This window comes from Notolabrus celidotus, chromosome 17 (genome assembly GCF_009762535.1).
Source record: "Notolabrus celidotus isolate fNotCel1 chromosome 17, fNotCel1.pri, whole genome shotgun sequence".
Lineage (NCBI taxonomy): Eukaryota > Metazoa > Chordata > Actinopteri > Labriformes > Labridae > Notolabrus > Notolabrus celidotus.
Genome location: NC_048288.1, coordinates 14,380,995 through 14,401,112, shown reverse-complemented (window position 1 = coordinate 14,401,112; position 20,118 = coordinate 14,380,995). Strand labels below are relative to the sequence as shown.

General features: G+C 39.9%; 2 protein-coding genes and 1 long non-coding RNA gene across 5 annotated transcripts; 2 read left to right on the top strand and 1 right to left on the bottom strand.

Moving 5' to 3' along the window:
* Positions 1–3,489: 3,489 nt before the first annotated feature.
* Positions 3,490–9,068, bottom strand: si:ch211-161h7.8 (thiosulfate:glutathione sulfurtransferase). Of its 2 annotated transcripts, none has more exons than XM_034706902.1 (4): positions 8,751–9,068; positions 5,814–5,936; positions 5,573–5,735; positions 3,490–3,780 (listed from the first exon to the last, which is right to left on the bottom strand). In XM_034706902.1, exons 1-4 carry the CDS (start codon positions 8,929–8,931, stop codon positions 3,726–3,728), a joined length of 522 nt encoding a protein of 173 aa, XP_034562793.1. In that variant the 5' UTR covers positions 8,932–9,068; the 3' UTR covers positions 3,490–3,725. The 2 variants fall into 2 exon arrangements, with proteins under 2 accessions (XP_034562793.1, XP_034562796.1); XM_034706905.1 differs by lacking the exon at positions 8,751–9,068 and adding an exon at positions 6,024–6,140.
* LOC117829277 lies at positions 8,537–12,427 on the top strand. Of its 2 annotated transcripts, XR_004634594.1 has the most exons (4): positions 8,537–8,653; positions 8,760–8,968; positions 10,273–10,295; positions 12,050–12,427. It is a non-coding gene; the product is annotated as an uncharacterized LOC117829277 (long non-coding RNA). The 2 variants fall into 2 exon arrangements; XR_004634593.1 differs by lacking the exon at positions 10,273–10,295.
* Positions 12,428–16,805: 4,378 nt separating this feature from the next.
* LOC117829276 (cystatin-B-like) lies at positions 16,806–19,203 on the top strand. Its single transcript, XM_034706906.1, has 3 exons — positions 16,806–16,960; positions 17,113–17,214; positions 18,873–19,203. Exons 1-3 carry the CDS (start codon positions 16,895–16,897, stop codon positions 18,999–19,001), a joined length of 297 nt encoding a protein of 98 aa, XP_034562797.1. The 5' UTR covers positions 16,806–16,894; the 3' UTR covers positions 19,002–19,203.
* The last annotated feature ends 915 nt before the right edge of the window (positions 19,204–20,118 follow it).

Genomic DNA, 20,118 nt, shown 5'->3' with positions numbered 1-20,118 from the left:
ACACACACACACACACACACACACACACACACACACACACACACACACACACAGCATCAGTGTTGATTTCATTAAAAAAGCCTCCTTTAAGGTGCAGTTTTAAAAGGTAACAAGCAGCAGGATGTGGATGTGACCGCAGCACACTGCTGAAAAACAGCCCCACCTGCTCATCTTTCACCACCTACCTGCAGTCAGTCTTTGTTTTAACCATAGACTGTATGATACAGGTTTTAACTCATGTCGAAGTGTCCAAACGTCCTTGGTGCTCGTTGTAAATTTGACTCATTCTTCTGTCTTCTGCAGCTCCTGTGCCGAGCAGAGCTGAATGAGAATGAGAATGTAAACACTCACTGCAGCTGGCAGGAATCCATACATTTCAAACCAAATTGATGGAGTGTGACATCCATGACAAATGCTGAATTAGACTTTAGACGACATTACAGGGCACATGCAGAGCTGTCTCCATTCATTCAAAACATGTTCCATAAATCCAGATTTCCCCAACACTTCTTTTATGCACATTATGCAACATTCAGATGATTAATCTCAGTCCCTCTAACGTCTGTGTCAGCTGCTGGAAGTATATAATGTTTGCTGGGCAGACTATAGCCTCAATGAAGAGGTGATTTATGACATCATGCGGAAAAAGTAAAGCTGATTTTAAATAGAGGTTCCTCCAAACGGCATCTTCATGGTCACTGCAGAGGACCAGCTGTGACGTATGAATCCACAGAGGACCACCACATTCACTCCCTATACACAGAGTTCACTCTCTCTCTCTCTCTCTCCTCTCTCTCTCTCACCCACGCACTCACTCACTCACTCACTCTCTCTCTCACACACACACACACACACACACACACACACACACACACACACACAAACACACACACACACACACACACACTCACTCACTCACTCACACACACACGCACGCACACACACGCACACACAGACACACACACACACACCTGCATCAGGACTGTTGTTTAGTAAACACAGCTCTGATTAGCTGTGTAGGATGGAAAGGTGCAGAGTGAAGGTGAAGAGGGATTCACTTTCCCCTCTGACTGATGGTTGGAGGATTGCGTGGACCTTGTGCAGATCGGACTCCTGACAGCTGCTCACATAGCTGTTACTCACAGAATCTATACCTGTCTAGACCGATAGCGGTGTGAAGGTCAGGCCTGAGAGAGCACCTTGACAATAACGATAAAGGACAGTGGTGGGAGGAAAATGGAAATCACCATTCTCAGAGTTGGCTGAAAGTTTGCTGCCACCTACTGGTCCAGAGATGGAACTGCTTTTATCAGAAAAACAGGATGTGTCCCAAATCCATACTAATGAAGGCAGGTGTTCTGTCTATTTTTTTTACAAAGAATAATGACAAAATGATAAATGTCCAGTTGAAGTTTGGTGCTGTAAACTCAGGACATGAGGAGCCTCCCTCAGCAGCAGAAACAGAAACAGAAACAGAAGAACTGAGGTAAAGACAGCTGAGGAGAGGTTCAGATCTTAATAATGACACCTGACTGCACAGGTACGACCTTCTTTATAGAATAATTATGTTTTACTTTTTGAGTCCAAAGTAAGGTGAGCACATTTCTTTTTTTATCCAACATGAAAAAGCCAACAGTTCATGCCAACACTGACAAATCTGTGACTAGAGAATATTTGGCTAATTGATTAATTAAATCTATAGTATACAATTACCATGCTGTATGAAACTGGAGCTGCAGCCATGCCCCAGCCAGAGTATGTAGTGGAAAGATAGTGAAATCAAACAGTGGGCATGCTAAAACAGTCTTAGATTTGAGTGGAAAGGAAAAAGAGGAGCTGGAAGCAAACTTAGAAAACTTTGTAAGCAGCAGGGAAGACACAACATCTATTAAATCTTCTGAAGAACACACTGTGAAGTTAGATTGGAGTTTCTTTTAATAACTTATGTCCCAGTGCTGCAGTGTTGGCAGTAATCCCTGAATGTTTTAAACTTGCTAATTATTCACTTAGTTATGCTTAACTCAGCCTGGAGGCACTTTGCACCAGAGGAAAAACAAGAAGAAGTGGAGGACAGAAAAAAGCAGAAGATAAATATTAACCATGTTTTAGTTCTAGAAATTAAACGCTGTTTGTTTGGTTTAGTTTAGTTTAGTTTATTTATTATTCATCGTGTCGTGCACTATAAAGGTGCCCAGCCCATATGTACTTACAACACATTACAAAAACAAAACAAAATAGGAGCAACAACATAATAAGAAAAAGAAAAAAGAAGAAAGAAGAGCAGTTACAATACTGTACATGTCCAGCAATGACCTAAAGTAATGAAAAAGCATAGAGGTACACTTCAGACATTTGACAGTAACAACAACTAAATCAGACATAGAGTGTGCTCCTACGCTGCTGAACAGCATTTAACACAAACTGAGCAAACTGGAACACTTTGTGTGAAAACAGGAACTGAAGTCTATCTTCATCAGAAAATGGAAAACAAATCAGGACAGTTTTCTGATATTTTGTTGAAAAGGAGGCACCTGAGATCATGATATGATGGACAGTAGAATAAAAAGTGCATTTCATTTTCAACTTCCTCCAGATCACACAAGGAACACTTTCTCTCCTCCTCTGGAACAGAGTGGAAGTGACCTGTTTCTAATGCCAGAGGAAGGATACCACATCTCAGCTGAGCACAGACAGACCTCTGAGCTCTGGTTAGGTTAAGAGTGACATAAAGCTCTGGCTGATACATTTTTTTGAACAGACAATATGTTCTTAGTTTGGGCTTACACAGGACTTCTTCTAACCATTTGTGTTTCTAAGTGTCAAATAGTTTTGTTTTAATCTGTCTCACACTACAAGTTAACTTGTTTCTATAAATATATTGGAGACCTACCTTATGAAATATTTTCACAAGCTCTGAGGTCCAGGTGTAGCTGTTAGAATAATCACAGTAGAAGATTTGTTTAGTTAGCTGGTTGTCTGGCATATTAATAAATCTATTCCACAGTCTCACCGTGTCGCCCATAAGCCGTATGTCACATGGTTCCATCCCATGTCACCATACAATGCAAGTTTGGGGGCATTTTTATGTACACCCAGAAAATAACGCATCGCTCTGTTCTGAACTGCTTCACACTTGGATTGCTTAATTTGAATTGTCTGTTCAAAATAACTTTGGCTGAACAGATTTTTTTTCTTTAATTCTGCCTGAAAGGTAAATCCCTCACTCCAGAGGCAGAACCAGGCGGCTCCACTCAGACCTGTAGTCCTGGCTGCAAGTCATTCCCACTCTCTCCTCATTTTCCTATTCTATCCACCGTCTGATCAATAAAGGCATAAAAGCCCAAATAAGAGAGAACAAAATGCAGTGTAAATGCTCCCTGCAAAAAAAAACTCAGTCAAGCCTGCATACTGCTGAAGAAACAGTAAAAACTGTGTTTACAGTGTGTTATTGGGACAATCTGTGGGTGGACAGAGACAGAGAGAGACTTGTTGAAATGTTCATAAGGTTTTATTAACATCAATTATTTCACATTAGTCAGTTTTTCTTCACAGCAATGTGACCCGACATCAAAACATCTGAGGAAAACAGCTTTAAAGGAGCAGTAAATCCCAGCTGTGATTCGTTTCCAGTCCATGTGATAAAAACATTGCTCTAATGCAACAGATGGTCACATTCCTGTTCTGTAGCTTTGATCCGGCTGTTTGTCGATTTACCTTGGTGATGATTATTTCCCCTCTTGTTCTGCCCACTCACTGAATCCTCCTTTATAATGTCTCACCCTGAGGAAGAAGCACAACAACACAAGAACTGAGTCGCCCTGACGCTGGTGTTTGTTTTTCCACTGAAAGGTCATCAAAGCAGAGCAGCGTGTGTACACTGACCTCTAGTTAGAGCTCTGGGACTGTTTAATAATTACATAAATAACGTGTGCTCATGGTGAGATTCAACAGGGCACACACTGCCACCATAATGATTCACATGTATTCAGTGAGTGTGTTGTAAAGACACTCACCTGTCGATAAAACTGTTTGAAACGAGTGCTGATGCCTCTACGTGAAAGACAACACTGACTGTGTCTCTGTCATTATAATTACTGAAACTCACTGACAGCAAGTGAGTGTGTTCACATGGACCTGAGTATCCTGGTTCTGAGCCTTAATCTGGTTTTGATCATATCATGTTAAACCTGGGAAAACAGATATGTCATATCCACCTCATTTCCAGCAAAAGGAGAAGAGAGCGACAGGAGATATGAAACATGTCCTCAGCGCATGCCAGTCAGCCAGAATAAAGGAGCAATGACACAGCTGTGACTGGTCTTCGCTTCCTTTAGTATTTAATTATCTCCTTACTAAAAACAAACACAGTTCCATCGTCGCTCCAGAAGTAAGACGTTTGTTTGCTGATACTGACACTTGGCTGAGGCCGCACCTGTGCAGATGGTAGGCAGCTGTCACAAAACAGGGCAAGGTGTATGAATGCCGCAGTGTCACCAGGTAGCAGATTCAGGCTCCTCCAAACCTGGGTAAGGACTCATCCTGTTTTCTGAACTCAGGGTATGATGTTAACAAGACAAAAACAGGATCCTTAAATCAGTGGTTCTCAAAGTGGGGTCGGCGAACCACAGAGTGGGGGTCCGTGAAATAATTATAAACAAATTCTAATAAATTATAAAATTGTGTTGTGTCATTAAAAACAGCATATATACAGATGAGGACCATTTGAGCCAATGAAACCAGCATATTGTGCCCATTACTCCCACCCTAGTTAACTTTGGGCCAATAGAAACTAATATGACTGTGACACTCACATCAATCTGTCACGTATCACTCATTCACACTTCACTCCGTTCACAACTGTTCCTGCCATTACTTAGCTTTGTTTACTACATCGCGAGCATGGAGCCATTTCTAAATCAGTTAACATCGTCAAGTGATGCTAAGCCCAAGCTAGCTAAATTGAGAAGCGAATGAAGCCGACCAAGCTAAAGCGACATCTGATCACCCGGAATATAACGAGAAAACAAAGGACTCTTTCCAGCGAAAGAGCGAGGAATACATCCGCCAGAAAACACAGATGGCGAAGTGTTTTCTGTTTATCACTATGGAACAGGTCTGAAGTGTTTAGATTGATAAGTTTTACAATTCAAATAGTTCCAAGGGCATCTAAGAGTGAGAATTGTGGTAAGCATGTGCTTAATCCATGTTACAATTATGAGGGGCCCTTGGAAAATGTTCTCACCTGTAAGGGGTCCCTGGCCCCAAAAAGTTTGAGAACCCCTGCCTTAAATAACCTGATCAGAACCGAGACACTCAAGCCCATGAAACCAATGTATCATTGCATCACTGTGAGTTGCTCATCAGACATTTAAAATGAAGGTTTAATTTTTTCTGCTAGAAAACAGGGCTTACACTTGGACATTACAAATCTGCAAAGATATAAATCACCCTGCTTTGTCTACAGGGGGCGCGAAAATCAACACAACCAGAAGGTTCCTCACAGGAGCTTCATTCACTGCAGCACTGGATGGATATGCGTCCTCTGTGTACATGTATATCTGCTCTTATTTACCTCATAAATCCCAGCTGATGGGCAATATTCAGCGCAGTGTTGCTCCTCTTGCCACTCTTGCAGTAAAACACCAAGTTGTCGTCATCTTTCCCCGGAGCCTTCACCTCAAATCTCTGCTCAAAGTGTTCAGGGGACAGCTTCAGAGACTCCTCCAGTTGACCCACTGATGAATACAAATTATATAACATAAAAACATTGGAAATCACTGTCTGTACCCTGAACATGTATAGTTAACACTGACGTGGGATGTTGACAGAATCTGGGATGCGTCCAGCTTCGTATTCATCCGGATTTCTCACGTCGAACAGCTGAATGTCTCTGGTGGACAGCATGGTCTTCAGCTGCGAGTAGGTCACCTCTGAAGCTGGGACACATGAGTATAAACACACTTTAGTTTAAAGTTAAAAAAAAGTCACAACAGACGCCTGAAGACTGCTTCACATTCACCCACCTTCCATTATCTTTAGGGTAACAGAGTTATTCTTCAGTGCTGCTCAGTGATGCTGTTTCTATGTGATAACTACACCTCTCATCTAACGCAGGTAACCTTTCACTCACCATTGTTGTTCTCATGAAACAAAAACGCCAGTCAACAAAAACCTTCAGTTTCAAACAATCACACGACAAACACTGAATACACATTTTCTGTGCTTTCAGTGAGTCAGTGCTGTGAGCAGTGATGAGGTACATCATATATTAGCATCACAACACTCTGACACAAGAAACAGTCATTAAAACGTGCTTCAGTCCCAGTAATTATAAGTAGTAAATAATGGCATCTTACATCTAATGAACTTATTAATTTAGTTCTTCCCCACATCTTATATCATCACCTCAAGATGCAAAGCTAGTTTTCTCCAGACCACAGGATAATTTCCATCAATCTAGAGAAATAAAGAATAGGCTGGACACTGTGAAAGATGATATAGTGATATAGTATGAATGCACCCAGTGAGCATTTTTTAAACAATGTTCAAAAAACATCTGATTGCTGAAAAAGCAATGAATACTGGCTCACAGTGAACAATTTCATTTCGACAAACACAACATTTAATGACATCTATTTGTTGACAACGATTCAGTGTCTCTGTTTCGATCATATTTCACAAATCCGCTTCTGACACAGGATTCAGCACAGCAGCTGAAATAAAAATGAGTAGGACACATCACAGTCTCCTTCAAAAAACTGATGTCCATAACTTAGACTTAGACGCCCACGAGTGAGTCCAGCACTCATCACTGTCCGCCTCCAGGATCTGTAGAAGCTGCCTCATCCTCACAGATTCATGGAGTACATCAGGCAGCATCAAGCTGTGTCTGAGCATGTGATGAGTGTTTAAAACTGCTCTCTTTAAGACATCTCTGGACCATCTTTTAATACGACGCAGCACATTATCTGCAGTATTCATGATTTTTATGAAAATAAGTAATCATTTCTCTATTCTGTAAATTAACGTAGAATTGAAATTTAAAGACAAAATGTGTTTTATTGATATTATAACTTTTTTTTTTGCTGGTTGAAAAATGGTTGAAATTTCAATGTTGCTCATTGGGTATGTCTGCTGGGGGCTTCTATACATATCAAGATAATGTTGCCTACAACTAAAAAATACTGGACAAACTTAAATATGGATTTAGTTAGGTGAGATATTTTGTCTGGACTGCTACTATCAGTGCCAGACTTAAGAAGATACACTCTGTCAATGTAGCAGTAAAAAGTTATTCAATTATTTCTGTCTGAACATTAGAAGCATACTTCACTAAACTAAAATCTGTCTTTTTTCTTCCCCGTTTGCACAGTTTTTTATGCTTTGTAATTCTCTGCTTTTTTTGTTGTGAAGCACTTTGTAACCTTGTTAAGAAAAGTGCTATATAAATAAAGTTTATTATTATTATATATTATTAATCCAGCTAATCTGCAGAAAAGTAGCCACCTACATGCACATATGGCTGTGTTTCCAGTGCTGATCTGAATTAACCCATCTGCTCCAAGCTGCATTATCTGTATAATTTCACTGCTTTATCTTAACTTGGTGTTACTTTTGCTTGTTGTTTTTATTATTTTATTTGTATTATTTATTATTATTTTTTTAAACTTTATTTTCATTGAATTTTACAATTATTTGAAAACAAGGCAGAGACAAACACAATTACAGTTCCGTACAACTACAGGGTCAATAGATTTTGTTGGTATTACTTACATAACTAGAGTAAAGGAGCCAAGCACAGGATTAATTTCCTTCCTTTTGTAAATGTTTCTTCTTTATGGCTATACAGTGAACATCAACAGAGTATATTTTATGAAATATCAGCCAACATTATTTATTGTGTTTTTAATCCCTCTGTTAAAGGCACTATGAGGAGTTTTTCACCAGCTGAGAAACAGACTGAAACCAACACTGATGCCTCTTTATGACCTTCAAAATCAAACAAAACCATAAACAACAACACTGATATCTTCTCTGTTTTCATTTTTAATGCCTTAAACCACTCAGAGGGGGTAGGTGTCAGACCACATGATTGACATTTGGCTTTAGAAACATCCTTTTTCGTCTGTTTTCATGGCAAATAATCACATTGAGTGATACATCTGGCTGTTACAAGACAGCAGGGTGAGGTTTTTGTTGAAAACACTACTTTTGCATGTACAGAACAAGAGATAAGGGGTATCACTTTGTCCACAATGGGACGCCAAAATTGATATAAATCAAAAGTTCTTCACAGCAGCTTTAAGTGACCTATTGAGAAAGGCGCTTTTAAATAAAATGTATTACTATTATTATTAACCGCTGCTACTGATGCTTTTGTTATCTAACTGTAAACTAACTATAACCCCAAGAGTCATCTAAAGAAAGGCAGAAAACTAATGAAAAAAAATAATTTGCAAGGTTTTATTTCTGAATGAATCACTTTTTAAAGATGCATTTACAGTAATGGCATTATACGAATTTTAGATTACTTAAAAGAAAAAATCTCGCCACCCCCAATTACTGTCTGGCGACCACCCAGGGGTTCACGACCCCCACTTTGGGAACCCGTGCACCACAGGTTGTTTGTACAGAGAAGCTCTATGAAACAGAGGTAAACGTTGTTAAATTGAGTAAAAAGAAATAAAAGAAATACAGCAGGGTTAGAGGATGATTCTTGCTCGACTAAGATGACCAGAACATATTTGTACCGTTTTCAGACGCTCCTCCGCAGGCTGGGCTCCGGGTTGTGTACGTCCGAATATCGGGACCAATGATCGGGTAGGATCTGCGGCTGACTCCCGCTGCAGCCTGACAGAAGCTTCGAGACAGCACGAAGGACAGCATGCTGAAGACAATAGCTGTCATCAGCCTGCTGAGGAGAGACGGCATGCTTCTCCACTTCTCCGTGTTCTTCTCTTTACACAAGGTAAGATATTACGCCATCCTCAGGTTGGAAATGTTACTGTAGTGTCTGAGGTCACTTTAATATTGGGCCTCGGTGAGGTCTCTCCCATAGACTTTAAAGCAGGCATGTCCAAAGTACGGCCCGAGGGCCAATCATGGCCCATGGTCCATTTATTTATGGCCCCAAGCTTCCATCTTAAAACGTGTTCTTTATAGCACAGAAATTAATCACATTCTGAATCAACTGTATATTTGCAGTTTCTTTCAAGCGCACAAACAAAACTAAAGTCAATCCAGAAATGTCTCAAAAAGCTTCATATGGACTACTTGTATAAATCCAAAGCACTGGGAATTCTGCAAGATGGCAATAAAGAAGAAACACAAGAACTCTTAAAGTTGACACATTTTCATATTAATGTTTTTATCATGATGTGAAAATGTTCTTGATGAACACTAAAAGTTCAGAAGACACAAAAGAGGACACAAGACAAGATCAAAATTATGAAATTGTGCAGAAAAGGCTAAATTTGGTGCATAAAAATTGTAAAAAAAATAACATGAAAAAGAAGTGTGATGAAATCCAGATAGTGATCCTGCCATAGAAAAATAATGATACAATATTTTTCCCAATATTGCCCGGCCCTAATAAAAACCATTTTCCTCCAGAAGAAGATAAAGTTAGCTAATGTTTATGTGGCTTGTGGAGAACTGAGGACTACCTAGTTACTGATTTATTGACAAATCATTGAAAATAATAGTTTTTAAATAGGAATCATAAAAGTCATATATGAAATATCTAAGTCTCAGTAGGAGCCACTGGCCCTGAGGTATTCTGACAACATCAAATGTTGCCCTCTTTGAAAAAAGTTTGTACACCCCTGCTTTAAAGGTATCTCTATGTATGATGGGATGTAAGATAAATTTAAAATAGTGCATCAAAATAAATGTAACTGGTCGTGTTTGACAAAGCAGATAATCTGGCCAGTTATGCAAATAAAGAAAAAGAAGCTCAAATCTGAGGAGACCCTGCTGGCCCAAAAAGTGATTTTTTAAAAATTGTGTCCACAAGAAAATAATCCTGTGAGAACAAGTCAATAACCTGTGCGTGCAATGCATTAACTTGTGGTGACAAAAAGTTGACATCTTGTGCAAGATACAGTATTATCTTGTGAGCCTAAGATTGAACTTATGCACCCAAGATAACTTGTTCCAGACAGATAATGATTTGTGCACATAACAATAATTTGTTCCTTTAAGAAAATATCTGAAACTTCTCTTTCTGCTCAGTAACCTCCACTTTCTACTTATATTTTTCACTTAGGGAAGCATTTCACAGACTACCACTTCAGGTCAGTGTACACAGAATGTGCAGGTTTTTAATTTACTGAAACTAAGAATCTTTAAATAACAAAAACATCTATTTCTTCATTTTTCTGCCGCCTGAAATTTGCTGAAAGAATCTTATTTCAGTCAGCGTGACTATCCACTGCCTCAGTGGAGCAGTGCATTAGAGCTGTTATCTGCAGGCTCTGGAGTTTTGTAAGAGTTTTGCCTGTGTAGTTCTGTTGCACCACACAATCAAGAAGAAGGCCGAAAATGATTTTGGTGATTTAACTCTTTCAGACCTCCTCTGAGATCTTATTTACGAATACTGCTTTAGAAAGGGAGGCTCTGTTCAGCTTTGACATTTGAAGAGCAATGTAGTAGATATTATGTCAGCCTATACCTAACACATACAGCTCTAAACCCTTGTTACAGTTTTCTTTTATCTGTGCCTTTTCCCCTTTGACCTGGACATGTTTCATCTATGTGTCCTCCCCTGTGTGTCCTTTGTAGTATATAACAGGACAATGAAGCTGTTGTAAGGGGACACATTTGGTGTGTGCCACCTTATAGTCACCCCTGGACTTAATTCAGCATTAAGCATCTCCTTCCTGACCCTGAGATCTCTGTCCACGTAGTAATACATAAACTAAACATAATACTGTTCTTTACATCAGGGGTTCCCAAACTTTTCAGCCCGCGACCCCCAAAGTCTGTGCCAAAGACTTGTGACCCCTACTGTCCCTCAAAGTGATTTAATGTGGCTTCATTTAGCTGGTCTGCAGAAAATCAGCCTACCTATATGAGCATGTGTCTGTGTATCCTGTGTCTTTATGAATTAACCTAATGCTCCTGATGCTTTTGATAAGTAACTGTTCACTAACTCTAAACTTAGGAGTCATCTGGCAAAAAGAAAGGCAGAAAACTCATTACATTTTCTATTATCAAGGTTTTATTTCAAGGTTAGCTGTTATTTTTGTCAATATTTTTTACTATATTGGGTAAAATGTACAATTTTTAGATTACCTAAAAAAAAAAGACATTATGGAAGACATCTCACAACCCCACATTTTTGTATTGCGACCTCCCAGGGGGTCCTGACCCACACTTTGGGAACCCCTGCTTTACAAAAGAGATACATGAGGGAGAGAGGAAGAACATGTTGTTTAGACAGGTTTTTGATTTACAAAAACTAAGAATTTTTAAATAAGGAAAAAATGTATTTCTTTATTTTTCTGCTGCCTGAATTGTGCGGTAGTAACGGAGGCTACAGACTGCACCATGCTGACCACTGACAACCCCCCCCTCCATGAACAGATCCACACCATCCCTGCTCTGTCTGCCACACCCCATCATCTCATCCTGAACTGACATTCTTGACTGCTGCTGGCATTATAATGCATAATATACTGTATTATATAATTATCTTGCTATATTATATTATGTTATATTACATTATTATTGTTTACTACAACTCACAGTCATATTACATACCCAGATTTATTTTTATTTATTGCTTAATCTGTCATTACCAACCATAATCACACCATGTCAACCTTTCACTACTGAAACATTTTTAATACTGCCTGTAATTACTGCTATTTAATCTAAATTCCATTTGTAACATTGTATATATCTAAATTGTATTCTATCTTTATTTTATTTTATTTTACTTATTGAAACTTTTTCTTGATAGTACTTATGTCTGGGTTTCTGTAACAACTGAATTTCCCCTCGAGGGATTAATAAAGTAATATCTTATCTTATCTTATCTTAACAGGAAAACCAAGACTAGAAATCCTAACAATGGGCGCCAGATCAGCTGAGCAGTGAAGGCGTGTGTCCCACTTACAGAGGCATTAGTCTTTGTCACAGCGATCGCTGGCCTCGACCCTTTGCTCTCTGCTTTTGAAGACATGAATATAAAATATGTTACTTGCAGCACACTAAAGTCCAAAGAAGTGATCCTCTGGAGAGCACAAAAAGCAGGACACAGTTTTGATGCAATCGATTTAAAAGTCGCTAAAAAGTGTTTCACTTAAAACCAAAAATGTCGACCTCATGACTGTGTCAGATAAACTGTCTGTCTCATCCTCTGGGGAAAATGAATGTTTGTATAAAATGTCATCTAATAAAAGTTTTGCTGTATGAAACTCCATTAAAGACTGATCCCATCCTTGTTCACCTTGACAGCTAAACCCTCAACCTGAGAGCCTGTAGGTGTTTTAATACATATGACAAAGGTGAAATTTATTTTCCTGATACAGAATTATTATGTTCATCACAGTGAAGTTATCACTGCTCCTGTATTTCTAATGTTTGTCCAGCAGATGTCCTCATCAGGTTCACACTCACTTTTTTGTACTCCATCATGATTAGGTTGGAGCTCTCCCTGCACAACTGATGGTTGTGTTGTTTTCCTTCTAAAAAAGGTGGACACAGTCAGAGAGCACTCACCCGGATTTCAATAGAGTCATATTTTACAGTATTGCAGAAAGTTGATACCAAGAGTTTTCTCCAATTCAGCTGGAAGGGGCTTCTGATGTGGGTTGATATGCTTTTGGTGTCCTGTTGGAAGTCTACCAGAAGAGATAAAGCTCGCCCAATCAGTTTCGTCTTTTAACTCCCTTCTTAAAACACACTTTTTCAAAATCAATCTTTTATATAAATCATATCTTAGTGTTATCTCACAGTATCATAGCAAAATGTCTGTTCTTATATATGACCGCTGATATGTTTACATTATTTTTCTTCGTTATTGTGGATTTGGGCATGGTTGTGCAGCGGGTAGCGCTGTTGCCTCACAGCGAGAAGGTTCTTGGTTCAAGTACCCGGTCGGGCAGGTGCCTTTCTGTGTGGAGTTTGCATGTTCTCCCTGTGCATGAGTGGGTTCTCTCTGGGTATTCCGCCTTCCTCCCACAGTCCAAAAACATGCTCTCCAGGTGAATTGGTCACTCTAAATTGCCTGTGTGTGTGTGTGTGTGTGTGTGTGTGTGTGTGTGTGTGTGTGTGTGTGTGTGTGTGTGTGTGTGTGTGTGTGTGAGACCCCAAAATGGGATAAGCGGTCAAGATAACGGATGTTGTGGATTTGTTGCTTATGGAAAGCACTTTGTCAACTTTGTTTTAAAAAGGTGCTTTACAAATAAAAGTTATTATTATTATCATTATTATTATAAGTGTTGTTCAAAAAGGTGTCAAACATACAGGTCTGAGGTCGTAGGCTCAATATTTGCATCTGAAATACACTCGGTAAGACAGCTTTGTGAAGCCTTCAATGGAAACTTCAGTGTCTCAAAATTGTACTTGATTTTCAGTATTGTCCACCTCAGCAAATATTCAGAATTAAGTTTTTAAGGAACCAAGAGTAAACCATTTCGTCTGGAACTGTTGGATGAGGAAATGAGAGATTTGTCCCAGACTTCTTTAGACTTTATGCTTTATTGTCCCCTTGAGGAAATTATTTTCCACAGCACCCTCTGTGTTTCCACAGACATAGACAAACACATTCACGAAAAACATACATTGTTCAACTCTACAAAACAAACTATCAACAGAGGCATCAACACTCAAACAGAGAAAGTGGTTTTACTCAGTGAGGCCTGTTGTTCAGGGTCCCTATAACAGCAGGGATCAGGCTCTTGCCAAGGCAAGCCCTTCTACACCTCGGTACCCTGTACCTGCGCCCTGCAGTGGCGGCTCTAGACCAATTTTACTTGGGGGGCCAGGCTGGGCCAAGGGTGTTGTCAGAGCGACACATTCAACCCTGACAAAAGAGACTGAGAAGGGCGAGGACCGGCTGAGAACAAACTGGCAAAACATCAGTGCATTCCTATATACTAGACATATATACTACTGTGTACGATATCAAAATGCAGACTGACAGCAGCTGTTTGGCTGTTTACACTCAACATGAGTCCCTAGCACTCTAAGGGACTGGAACCAAGTGCCACACGCATGTGTTCCGCCTGTAACATCGGCTCGATACCGAAGCTCTTTTTATTGTATAATATTTGTTTGGTGCGGAGGGGGGGCCACAGGGGGGTGCAGGTTCAGTTTAACAGGGGCACTGGCCCCTGTTGGCCCCTCCTCAAAACCGCCACTGGCACCCTGAGGGGAGTGGGATGAGGTGGGTTTTTAGTGGATGTGTGATGTCCTGTTCTATTGAGGTTGCGATGCGTCTAAATGCCCTGTTGTTTAAATCTGTGAGGTTTGGTGTGTGGGGAGACCAATTGTTTTTGAAGCTGTGGTGAGTTTGGCCTTGTTTCTAAAGGTGACATATCATGCAAAATCGACTTTTTAATGGTTCTCTACCTGAAATATGTGTCCCTGGCATGTCTACAAACCCCCTGAAAATGAAGAAAAAACATTCTGCCCCTGTTTTGATTTCTCCACCTTTCTGTAAACGTGTGCTGAAACGAGACATTTCAGTTTTCAGTGTTTTTCATACGTCATAACGCCATCCGGTCTGTAACGGAAGTCAGAGCTCGGAGCTTGTTCAGCCCATAGACTGTATATAATACAACTCAACCCCTCATCCGTTTTTCATTACCTGCACACATGTGTGCTAACAAGGAGCTTAGGAGGGTTGTAGTGCTAGTTGTAGGCTGTCACAAAGGTCGGTTTTACTCCCTACGTCTGCAGATTTGAAGATCTAGTGCATGATTTTGATTTTTCATGGAAAAGTGCTAGCGCTAGTTAGCATAGCCACATAGCTACATGTTTGTAGCTGTGTACCAAGACACGTCGACATACTGACAAATAAAAAAAACAAGAAACACTAAATCTGTGACCAATCGTACAGAAAGGTCCTGCTGCAGGCGCCTCTCCATCAGGATCAGATTCTGGATCAAATTCAGAGGGTTGAAGTAACGTGGGTCTGTGAGCAGCCGTGTATATTCAGCCAACATGTAAACATTAGGAGAGCCGAGGGGATATCCACTTCCTGAGGGGGCGTGGTCAGAGAGAAAACAGAGTGTTCTGAGCAGGGCTGAAAAAGAGTTTTTTTCAGGCATGCCAAAATCTGATTTCAAAGTGTTTTTTTGAGCATAAACTTTAAAGACATGTTTTGGGGACCTCTTAGACCAGGGGTGTCCAAACTTTTTTCAAAGAGGGCAACATTTGATGTTGTCAGAATACCTCAGGGCCAGTGGCTCCTACTGAGACTTAGATATTTCATATATGACTTTTATGATTCCTATTTAAAAACTATTATTTTCAATGATTTGTCAATAAATCAGTAACTAGGTAGTCCTCAGTTCTCCACAAGCCACATAAACATTAGCTAACTTTATCTTCTTCTGGAGGAAAATGGTTTTTATTAGGGCCGGGCAATATTGGGAAAAATATTGTATCATTATTTTTCTATGGCAGGATCACTATCTGGATTTCATCACACTTCTTTTCCACGTTATTTTTACAATTTTTATGCACCAAATTTAGCCTTTTCTGCACAATTTCATAATTTTGATCTTGTCTTGTGTCCTCTTTTGTGTCTTCTGAACTTATAGTGTTCATCAAGAACATTTTCACATCATGATAAAAACATTAATATGAAAATGTGTCAACTTTAAGAGTTTCTTCTTTATTGCCATCTTGCAGAATTCCCAGTGCTTTGGATTTATACAAGTAGTCCATATGAAGCTTTTTGAGACATTTCTGGATTGACTTTAGTTTTGTTAGTGCGCTTGAAAGAAACTGCAAATGTACAGATGATTCAGAAGGTGTGCTGTGCTATAAATAACACTTTTTAAGATGGAAGCTTGGGGCCATAAATAAATGGACCATGGGCCATGATTGGCCCCCGGGCCGTACTTTGGACATGCCTGTCTTAGACCAATATATTTTGATGAAAAAGAGCGTAATATGTCACCTTTAAATGTGTGAGGTTTGGTGTGTGGGGAGACTGATTATTTTTGAAGCTGTGGTGAGTCCGGCCTTGTTTTTAACAGATAACATGTTGTAGAAGAAGGTGAAACAGTACAGGAGGATGGATTGGATCATGCTTTGAAACAGCAGCACGAGAACATTAATCATGACTGGACCACAAAGAGGGTTTTATGATTCATGGTAACCTACTGTTTGTTTTCTGAGCATAGTTACTGCAAAACTATGCAGCAGGAATAACTCGAGAAAGAGGGAACACAAAAAACAAGAAGTGTTTGGTTAATGCATGACTCATTTCGATCCTCAAATTCCCCAAACATGGAAACCGCATTTCAGAGCGTTTCATGGTCCAACCTGTCTCCCTGTTGTTGATGAAAGAAACGGCATGACCACAGCCACGCCTTGGATCAACCAACATGGTCTGTTAGGTATGGGACAGGGGAGGACAATTAAAGTACACTTTCTAAATTTGACCTCTACAAATGTAGACATTTGAAAGTAAACCACCACAAAAATGTATTCCTTCCACACTAACTTCATATGTATAGACTATATATTTGTAGTCGCTTTGTGACTTCAGTTAAGAAATTCCTCCACCCCCATCCCTCCCAGATGGTACAGTCCAATGACGCTCCCAGACACAGCATCACATGATTCCTGACTCAGCCTGTCCGCCTGACTGACACAAACCACTTCGGGTTCGTTTGTTTGTCTCTGAACTGTCTCACTAAAACCTCTCAAGATGATGTGTGGAGGAACCGGATCGGTACAAGATGCCGACGAGAAAGTCCAGGGTATCTGTGACAGCGTAAGTAGGAACTAAATGCTTAGTTCTTTTCGACTTTCACATCTTGAATCAGCTCTCGCACTGTAAACAGTTTCACTTTGTTTCCTCTCTCTCTCTCTCTCTCTCTCTCTCTCTCTCTCTCTCTCTCTCTCTCTCTCTCTCTCTCTCTGCAGGTAAAGGCTCATGCAGAGGCAAAATCAGGGAAGGAGTATGGTGTGTTCGTGGCCAAGAAGTACGCGACGCAGTGCGTGGCTGGGACCAACTACTTCATTAAGGTAGATGTTATTTAAAAGCATTGAGTTCAATGATCAAGGCGGTTCTAGACCAATTTTACTTGGGGGGGGCGCTGGGCCAAGGGTGTTGTCAGAGGGACACATTCAACCCTGACAAAAGAGACTAAGAAGGGCGAGGACCGGCTGAGAACAAACTGGCAAAACATCAGTGCATCCCTATATACTAGACATATACACTACTGTGTACTATATCAAAATGCAGACTGACAGCAGCTGTTTGGCTGCCTTAGCGCTCTAAGGGACTGGAACCAAGTGCCACACGCATGTGTTCCACCTGTAACATTGGCGCAATACCGAAGCTTTTTTTATTGTATAATATTTGTTTGGTGTGGAGGGGGGGCCAGAATCAGTTTTACAGGGGCACTGGCCCCTCTTGGCCCCTCCCCAGAACCGCCACTGGGCACACCACCTTAGTTTTACACTGACACCAGCATACTTGAATTGGGTTGAACAAGGCAGACACTCTAATTCACTATAAGAGTACTAACTCTAAGAAAACTGTTGTTTCATTCAAACCAAATACTTTTTATTAACACTTATGGCCTGTAGCTTTAAAGTGTTGATTTCAATCAGGAGAGACACAGTTTGAAGATTAAAGGTTATTTATTACAACTTGATGAATAATGAAACTTCACAGAAATCTTTTGCGTAAGGGGGGGAGGTGGAGGGGTGTGCACCATCAATGCAAGAAGGAACTAGCTGGAGAGAGAGACACATTTAAAAAGACAGCAGAAAGTTGATAGGCTGATGATAAGGGCGTGCCACTGAGATTGGATGATAGCCGCTGCTGATTAACCAATGACTGCTCTGGAGCATGTAGCTGGAAGAGGGTGAGCTATTGAACGAGGGAGAGGAGAGTTAAACAACTACTGTGACTGCTTTATAGTCTTCCTGTCTGAACATTCGCTAGAGCTACATTTCATTTCAATCTCCAGACTCCAAACAATGTTTATAAAACCGCAAAAGTGTCAAAGCTCGAAAACTCCACTGTGCAAACACAGTTCATCACGATACAGCAATAATGTTCCTGGGTCAAATTGACCCGGGGCATTTTCAAATATACAAAAGTGTCAGAACCCCCCAAAAAATCCCAAGTTTTTGACTCCATGACTAACCATTTAAATCAAGATTTAGTTCATTGGTGTTCTTTAATTCTCACAGATCATGGTTCAATGAGGATAACTCACTGGTTTTCATTAAATTAATGTTAAAACTTTTTGTAATGTACATTGGAAAGACCTAAATATAATACAATAGTTTTACATGACGTAGATTTTTGTTTATTTTATTTTATTTTACTTTTCTTTTTTTTTATGAAGTGCTGTTGATATGTTTACACCACACCTCTTCTGTCACATGCTGCTCAGATTTTTATGCTGCATTTAGCTGGTTTGGACAGCATATATTGCCTAAAATAGACTTAAAAAAGGGTCAGTTTGGCCCCCGCAACATAACAGGAGGGTTAAAGGACTCCAATGTGATTCCAAACAAACGGGAACTGTTGGATACGTCATTAACTAACAATGTTTGTATTCACCTGATCAGTGATCAGCTGGTTTCTGCTTCCTTTAAATGGATTTGAAGCAATCTGTGACAGGGTTCAAAGATCCTCTAAGACTAAACTCTCCACTTCCTTACAGGTCCATGTGGGAGGAGACGAACACATCCACCTCTGTGTTTATCAGAAACTTCCGTGTCATGGAGGTGAAATTTCACTGAGTAAGATGGAGGAATCAAAGACTGAGCACGAGCCTATTGGTTACTTTTAAAGGGAGCGGAAACTAGACAGCGCACCAGCTCTAACAGGCTGCAGTCTCATTTTAAACACAAACTACCAATAATCATGTCTACTCATTGCTCCATCACTCCATACTGTTTACATACTGTAGGTCATCATGTGTAGAGTATGTCATAAAGGAACTATTTTGTACAAGATAACTGAATAAATCATTCAGACTTTTTGTGATCATTTCTGTGGTGTCTTGTTTTTATTTTGTTATACTTTATTTGTTGTAAACAGGCATAGTTAGACAACACAGCTCAGTGAAACAGAAACAGGAGGTCATCTATACATCCTTGTTATAATAGTGGAAATACAGTCAGTTCATGCATTAATGGCTTATTAATCCTTCAATGCTACGTACACAGTCCATTTTTCCCAATTATGCAAACACTTTTCTGTTACAAGGTTTAGTGAGTAAGTCATTCTTTCCATATTTTCAATACTAGACACGATTTATATCCACTCAGTCTCTGTTGGAGGATTGAGCTGCAACCACTTTGGTGTAACAGCCTTTTTGCTGGATGCTAATAAAATCTTCAGCAAGTATTTATCCTTAACTGAGGTGGGCTGCGATGTTACCCAGATAAATTGTTGAGAATGAGCAGTCAATCCCTGCACCGAAAATGTTTTGTAATGCCTTAATTACCCCCCCCAATATGACTTGATTTTTGGGCAATTCCAAAATATATGAAAATGGTCTGCTTGCTGTTCTCCACACTTCCTCCAACACAGACCTTTTCCAACCTCAGCTGTTTGTATACATTTTGTTTTTGGGGTTACAAAATACCTCATTACATTACGCCAACAGAAATCCCTCCAAAGACCTGAGCTGGTGGAGGTGGACTTCACAGAACACATATTTAGCCAATCCTCCTCCAAAATAAGTCTAGATTCTTTCTCCCACTTTAATCTAACCTTGTTTGTTGTGTGTGTCTTAGTGGATTGAACCCTTGTGTGTAAACTAAGACTAGCTTCCTTGTGCCCTTGCCTTTGTACATATCAACAAAGATATCAACAAGCTCAGAATCAGATTTCTCTAAAGGTTTAACCTCCTTATTGAAATAAGCTCTAATTTGCAAGTACTGAAAGAAGTCAACTTTTTC

Excerpts from the sequence above, each read along its gene's own strand:
- si:ch211-161h7.8 (XM_034706902.1), bottom strand. The coding sequence starts at position 8,931 with ATGCCGTCTCTCCTCAGCAGGCTGATGACAGCTATTGTCTTCAGCATG. Across the intron at positions 5,937-8,750 it reads CGGAGGAGCGTCTGAAAACG|CTTCAGAGGTGACCTACTCG; the intron begins GTACAAATATGT and ends CATGTGTCCCAG. Across the intron at positions 3,781-5,572 it reads CATCAGCTGGGATTTATGAG|GGTGAGACATTATAAAGGAG; the intron begins GTAAATAAGAGC and ends CTTCTTCCTCAG.
- LOC117829276 (XM_034706906.1), top strand. The coding sequence starts at position 16,895 with ATGATGTGTGGAGGAACCGGATCGGTACAAGATGCCGACGAGAAAGTC. Across the intron at positions 16,961-17,112 it reads TCCAGGGTATCTGTGACAGC|GTAAAGGCTCATGCAGAGGC; the intron begins GTAAGTAGGAAC and ends CTCTCTCTGCAG. Across the intron at positions 17,215-18,872 it reads GGACCAACTACTTCATTAAG|GTCCATGTGGGAGGAGACGA; the intron begins GTAGATGTTATT and ends ACTTCCTTACAG.